We start from the raw sequence: 7,368 nt of genomic DNA, 5'->3' as shown, positions 1-7,368 counted from the left end.
TCTGTTCCGCCCTGGTCCAGTTCAAACTCAGTTCCCCTGTCCACAACATCCACGCCAGCCTGCATCCGAGGCTTCTCGTTCTCCCATTTGGCAAACCCTTTGTCCTTTGCTGCTTTGCCATGATATTTGGATTTCATTTTGGGGAAAGTATGAGACCCGGAGTCCCCCCAGCCGGCCTCTGACCACACGGGCTCTGTCTGGGTGGCCTGGCTGGTGGTTGCGCGCTGTAACCGCACAGAGATCTTTCGAGAAGAACCTGTAACCAGTGTGATGGCCCTGCTGTCCAGGTCCCGGTGTCCAGCAGCAACCCCAGGGAACTCAAACACTTCATCCTGCACTGGAGAGGGAAGCCGAAGGTGAGTTTTTGGTATTTGACAGCAAACCATAAACGTTAGTGCAGACAATGAGGGTGTGGCACGCAGCGTCCTGGAGGAACAGAACCCAATCAGGCAGCTGCAGGTGAGTTGCTTATTGGTTGAAACAAGGGGGTGGGGCTCTAGGATCAGCCACGGCTGCTCCTCTTGGCTTTGATAATAATGGGGACTGGAATTACACTGAACTCCAGTAACAACCAGGTGTGGGAAGGTGAGTGGAGAGAAACAGGGCAGGAAACAAAGTTAAGTACCTGGGGGCAGCGAGGGGCTTCCAGGCAGCGACCCCTGACCACTGCCCAGGGAGGGCGCCCGGGCAAACCTTCTGCAGGCCAGAACCAGGAGATCTTTACACTGCTTGTGACAATTGGCTCCACAGTCTGAAAAAGTGCAAACAGATCAAGGTCACTTGGTAGAAACCCTGTGCGCCTGGCACTGATGGCACTTTCAGGTGTCACGAGAGCTGCCGGCCCCCTGGCCTCTGTGTGAATCTCCAAGGCCAGGCTCAGGCCCACAGGGTTGGTCTGCTGTGTGCTATTAGGCTAAGAAAAGGACTTTGGCTCTCGTCCCTCCCTGAGGCTTCTATAGTTCCCTTGGATTGGTTCAGCTGGTTCCTGGACAGAATTCATTGAAGTGCCCTTGGAGCAAACAAACAAGATCTAGTCTTTACCCAAACTAAACAGGACTACTTGGGATTACAGTGGGTTTAGCTGGTTTACTCTGGGGTTTCTTCCCCAGGCAACATGGGCGCTCTGCACAGAGGTTTCAGAGCCAGAAGGCGAGCGAGCGAGGTCTCTGCTTCTAGTCGCTTGCTGCACCAAGTGCAGCTTCTCACGTCTCTGCTTCTAGTCTCTTGCTGCACCAACTGCAGCTTCTCACCATTTACGGGAGTGCTCGTCCATTTAGGACCTGTCTGGGTTCTGGGTTCTGGGTTCCTCCCGCCCCTGAAACTCTCCAGGGCAAGCAGTTGTATCTTTTAGCTACAACCTCTTTTTGAATAGAGGAAAACGTGCTCTGTGGCTGTGCTCCGTATCCGACGACAGCTTTGGAATGAAGTGACATTCTTCACAAGGGGGGAAAATATACATGTTTAATCTATATGTATTTATATATTTATCACTACTTAAGGGCAGAAAGAATTCGGCCACTTTGGAAATTAGCATCACAATGAAGTCATATGATGAGCCTCACGTTTCCATTAAGAGTTGCTGAGCAGATATTTGCCTCTCAAAAAAGACCTTTATCATTATTTCCAATAACCAACCTCCCCACAAAGTTGCCTCATTTCAAATGGTCACTTAATAGCATGAAGGAAAATAAGTTAGTCTGTTTTGATAATGGCTTAAACCCTGTGAGACAAAGATTGTGTATGCAAAGATGTCCCAAGGGCTGAGATGATCTTGATAAAATCCTTGGTGTGTGAGTGTGCACGCGTGTGCATGTGTGTGCCTGACAAGGAAGAGGCCAGAAGAAAACTGACTGACCACTGAGCAGTCAAGTCTTGCCTTTTGATGCTTGAAAATTAACACCCGCGCTGTCTAACGGATGCAGAGGCACCAATAGGCAGCACCTTCTCGAAGCGCCAAAGGGTGCCTCCGAGCAACGTTTACAGGCAACTCCCCATCCGTGAGAAATGAAGACCAGATTCTGGAAGACATCTTTGCCCGAGAAAAGGGCATCAGTGTGGAGCAGGAGTAATCTGCAGGCGTTTCTGTGACCAAGAGGCTTCCTTCGGTAGCCTTAGTATATTTGTCAACAACACGATTAGATTCTTAACCACCAGTGCAAGCACGCTACAGAAAGCACTCAGAGAATTCAGCACTGCTGGGGGTCAGAGTTAACTCTAGGGCAGTGAGTTTGGCTTGGCTAGGGAACAGATAACTTCGATTCACAGTGACCCTATAGGGTAGCGTGAAACTGCACCAAACGAGTTTCATAGGAGCAGACAGGCCTTCACTTTCTCCTGCGAAGTGCCTGCTGGCTGACCATGAGCCAGAATCGACTCTTTGGTTTGGAAGAGGTAATATAGGAGCCCTGGTGGCTCTCTCGGGGAAAGTGGTGGACTGTTACCAGCAAGATAGGCAGTTCAGACTCACCCTCTGCTCTGAGGGAGCAAACAGAGGCTATCTGCGACTGTAACAACGGACAGCCTTGGAAACCCTCAAGAGTTACTGCGAGTTGGAATCGACTTGGTCAGAGTGGGCTTTTGGTTGTAAAATGAAATGTGGGGGCCTTCTGAGAGGATCAGGCGTTCTGCTTTCATGATGATTACAGCCTCGGAAGCCCAAGAGGTCGTTCTTCTCTGTAGATAGGGCCATGGCAGTGGGTTTAGCATGAAATAATCATATCAATAAATGCATAGAAAGAGTAACACACTTCCTTGTGCATTTGGATAAGCATATTACATTTGTCAAATATATATTGAGTTTATAAATGTCAATTCAATGGAGAAGAGGCATGAACTAATTAATTAATTGATTATAATTGAAATAAACAATTAATTGAAAGGAACAAAACTAGATTTTAAGCTTTCTTTCTCATCTTCATCTCTGAGGGTTTAGAGAGAGGGAAAAAAAGTGGCTAGGTAAGAATGGGGTTGGCAGGGGGGTGGGGAGAATATATTACAGATATAACTGTGTTTTTCCCCTAACGTAGAAAAGTTCTTATGTACGGTATTTGCGTTACATGTGTCCCACTCTGAAGACAAAATCTCACTTGCTGCTGATAATTCCCCAGGGATCTCAGAGTTGAGGGCTAGATTTATGAGAGTGGGGAAGGGTAATTTGCTTTCCTTTGGGAACAAGCTATAAAATTCCAATCTGGGCTCTCCCAAACTCCAGCGAGTTATCTGTGGGAAACTAACACTGAGGGAAACATGATGAGGACTATATTCCCTGATTTATAACAGAGGGAATCTGGAAAGCTGGTATTCTCTGGTAGGAAAGCCTCCGCTTTGGTAAATTAGAGGTAAAGTCCTAGTACATTATCCTGCTTTAAGTATCATTCCCACAGATTCTCCCCTAACAGCTATGCTGCCTTAGAGTGAGCACGTGGTTGATTTTATCTCCCTATAAAAGAAGACAACCTTTTGCTGTCTCTTCCCACCATGTCACCCATCCCCTGTACCTTCCCCCAATGTAGGCATTAGGTTTTCTCACCTGTGAACTCCCGGACCTTGATGTCGATACCACCCACCTTGTGACGCATGTAACTACTGAATACGCATGTCTTATGACTACCTATCAATGTCCCAAGCTAGTAAAGGTTGTCTCTCTCTTCCCAGTTCCACATGGACCATCAAGAGGGGCTGAGGTGAGCATGCTACCAGAAAATGTGTCTCACTCCCTTATTGTCTTCTCTCCCATTTTTCCAATCCTCTATGACTTTACTATCATCTTCACGGATTCTCGCTGCACAAGTGCACCTCCTGGCCCTGCGGTTGTCGGGGTCTGGCTTCCTCTGACAGTTCCTTCCCTGGAGACATGACCCTTCTGATAGCTGAGCCTCAAAAGACTCCAGTTCACACTGATGTCAGCCACTTTCGTGGTCGAATTGGGTCGATGTGATTTCTGCTCCCAACATCACATTTTAAAAAACGTAAATGTGCATTTGTTTACCTTTGCACTTGTACCCTTGCTTGATGATGCCCCAGAGCTGTAACGAAAGACAAAGGGACGTTAGGGACACCGGAGAGAAGTCTGCAAGGAAAACAAGACCACGAGAAAGGAAGTCCTGGGAAGCTCACCCCGCTTAGTCCAACACAAACAGGATGTAGCTGCTCTACCACCCTTCCTGTCAGCGAGCAGCCCCGCCCATCTGACTGCTGCTCGGATGATAACAGGAGTTTTGCTTCCCCTCTCTTTTGAGGAGCCAAGTGGGAGTTGGGATGGAAAACTAAAGTGGGTGCACACATAGGATTTTGGTGTGGTGCACCCTGAGCGAATTGCAGGTGGAAATAATTCATCATTGGAAGACCCTATGCCCCTGTGACTTCTGATGTGCGTGCGTGTGTGTATGTGTGTGTGTGTGTGTGTGTGTGTGTTGAAAATAAAATACATCACCTCAACAATTTCTACATATTCAATTCAATGACATTGGTAACATTCTTTGTGTTAACCTTTCTCGACCCATTTCCACATCATGTCACCACCACCATTAACGTAAACACAACCCCCCACCCCCCACCTAAAGAAAAACTTTCTCTTTCCCCCTGCCTCCCATCTCTGGTAGTCACGGATAATCTTTGGTTTCAGTCTATTTGCTCATTTCATACATGTGAGATCATACAGTCTTGGTCCCTCTCTGACCCTTTTACTCAGCAAAACGTCTCCCAGATTCATCCGGGCTGTGTCATGAATCAGGACCTCATTTCCTTTCATTGATTCTTCTGCCTTCTTTTTATTGTGAATTGGATGGGAGGGGAGTTACATTTTAGACCATCAACATTTCAAACTATTCATCACCCCCCACCCCCTCCCCTGGTATTTCGCCCCACCCTCAGCTTCCTGCCTTCTTTTCAATGACACTAGATCCGCTGGATTCCCACTCCAGGAAGTAAGCCATCTATGAAGTGCATGTCACCTGAAAGCATTGGGATGTTGTTAGGATACTCTGTGAGTAGTATCTGCACCTTAGATGCATACACAAGAGGAAAAGAGCTAATGCGTATTCATTGATTCATTCACTCATTGATACTGCCCTCTGTCTGTTCCTGGGCCAAGGCCATGGGGGCTGTAGAAATTACTCAGCCCCCGCTCACAAAACAATGAGTGCCTTTCACATGGGTAACAGGCAGGACGCAAAGAAGGCCTCCTGCAGAGAGCACGTTCATTTAAAACACGAACTTAGTATTTCTGAGCATTCTAGACATCACGCCAAGCCGCCTCACAAGAAGGGGCTCTAAGATGACACACCGCCACCAGGGGCGCAGACTTATCTGGAGCATGTATGGACGAGATACATCACCACCATGGACCCAACTCAGAGACACGGACTCATCTAAGAAGCCTATAGACTAAATACATCACTACCACAGACCGACTCAGGGGCACAGACTTATCTGAAGAACCAAGCTAAACAAGTCCCACTGAGAGACAGCAAGCCCAGAGGGACTAGACCAGCGCAGCGTTTTATGCTCCAAGCCCACGCTGTTGCTCCGGGTGCGCGTCCCCCCTTTTTCTTCCTATATCCTTCTTTGCTGTGTGAGCTAACCTTTGTGTGATAGACGTAGAGCAGCAGCAGTGTCTAGCTGTCTCGTGTGTATTCTTACCTGTGTCGAACTCAGTCCCTCGAGACACCTCCGGAGGAAAACGAGGATGATGAAAAGGGTTACACGAGGCTGGCAGATGCGAGGTGAGCCCACCCGGGGGCATTTAGGGAAAAAGGTTTGGTGAGCTGCTTCTGACAGATCACTCACGGAAAACCCTACGGAACACAGGCGTGCTTCGCGGGCCGCGGGCACTGTGAGTCCGCAGCAACTCCATGGCAAAGACAGCTGGGTGGCAGAATTCAATGGCAGAGCATCTGTCCAGGTGCTTCAGGGGTAGTGTGGTCTTTGCTCTCCGACAGACTAACTGCTGTAAAGAAGGGGCCCTGGCCGTGTCCTTTCTTGTATCCTCCCCATTTCCCACACTGGCATATGGGAAGCAGAATTATGATTTAATGAAATGAGCTTCGTTCAAGCTCAGGAAGCATTATTCGTAATCGTTGGGGGGTTAGGTGAGGTGACTACTTTATAGAATGATTTTAAAAGAAGCTTATGTGGCCTCCTGGGCACATCTGGGTGCCATCACAAGGCACTACAGATGATCAGTGCCCCCTGGTAGGGGCCTCGTGGCCTCGTGAGAAGAGCAGCTGCCAATGTGAAGTGACCCAAGAGTATTTCACAGCTGCTTCTACAACACATTGTATGCCTTAGAACACATTAGCGTATACACAGGTCTCCTGGGAAAGGGTAACCAGGTATCCTGAGGATGGGAAGGATTCATTGACCCCCAAAGCCTGTGAGCCTAGGTTGACGGAGGGACAGTTGGGGATTAAGTCTGGAGAAGGGGAGCGGATGTCAGATAATTATGTCGGGTGCACCAAAGAGCTTTCAAATAATCTCATTTGCTTTCCTTTGGTAAAATGTGGGTGCAATGGCCCCAAGGAATGAAATCATTTGCAAAGTTGCAAACACGTGGCAAGCTTTGGTGTGAAGAAAATGTGCTTCCTTGTGGAGCCTTCTGGCAATAGTACCGTCAACAGTAACAGTGACAGTGAGGGTTTACTGAGCTCATACTACGTGAGCTGTAGGGTGAAGGGCTTTTCTTGTATGAACTTATTTAATCTTCACCACATCCTTATGGGGAGGTCATGCTATTTTCCCCTTTTTTTTACACATTTTAGCCCTCATCTCTAAGATCTCTTGGAACCATTGGCATCAAGTTAAATTGGGATACCAGTGTGGGATAGGCCTAACTGAAATACTACATACAAGAACTTCTTTTGCCTTCCATGGGGAAAAAAAAACCTCTCTCTGATCTGTAATAGGAACCATCAGATGGGGGGTAGGGTGGGGTGAGCAGGGCACTAACCCACCCAGGGGGAGAGTATGGGTTATGTCGCCACAGAATAGGGAGTGTCATACAGACCCCACCATGGCTCACCAAACCTTGAGGGCAATGTCACCGTGTGGAGGAATGCATAAAAAGATTGGGCTCCTGCCCCGGCCCCAATCAGTGCCACCCTGACCCCCTCCCTAGAGGATGTGCGACAGAGAACCATGCTAAACCTATGGGTTGGGGAGAGGGGCCAGCATGCCGTCCACATGGAAGGAAACCAAGATGGGAAAAGAGAAAGAGACGGTCGGTCTAGAGCCCGTATCGGCACACCAAGCCCGGAGGACTATGGCCCTGCACGGAGCTGCTAAGGCACAGAAAGGACTGTGGGGCCCACAACAGCTCATGGTCTGTTGTCCCCTCACTGGAGCCTACTGCGACAGGGGACAATGCGGGGG

The 7,368-nt window shown here is 48.5% G+C and overlaps 1 protein-coding gene across 1 annotated transcript in view; it reads right to left on the bottom strand.

The window, feature by feature from the left end:
• Positions 1 to 5: 5 nt before the first annotated feature.
• Positions 6 to 7,368, bottom strand: part of RASGRP3 (RAS guanyl releasing protein 3) — a gene marked incomplete at its 3' end in the record, with an annotated part of 89,272 nt that continues 81,909 nt past the window's right edge. The window contains exons 15-17 of the mRNA XM_045287026.1: positions 3,989 to 4,025; positions 626 to 751; positions 6 to 337 (exon numbers count right to left, since the gene is read on the bottom strand). Coding sequence (XP_045142961.1) covers positions 6 to 337; positions 626 to 751; positions 3,989 to 4,025 — 495 coding nt within the window. The remainder of the gene's footprint in view (positions 338 to 625; positions 752 to 3,988; positions 4,026 to 7,368) is intronic.

Source organism: Echinops telfairi, unplaced genomic scaffold (genome assembly GCF_000313985.2).
Source record: "Echinops telfairi isolate 266 unplaced genomic scaffold, ASM31398v2 ScPeMD7_10;HRSCAF=50, whole genome shotgun sequence".
NCBI lineage: Eukaryota > Metazoa > Chordata > Mammalia > Afrosoricida > Tenrecidae > Echinops > Echinops telfairi.
This window is presented reverse-complemented; position numbering and strand designations above follow the sequence as displayed.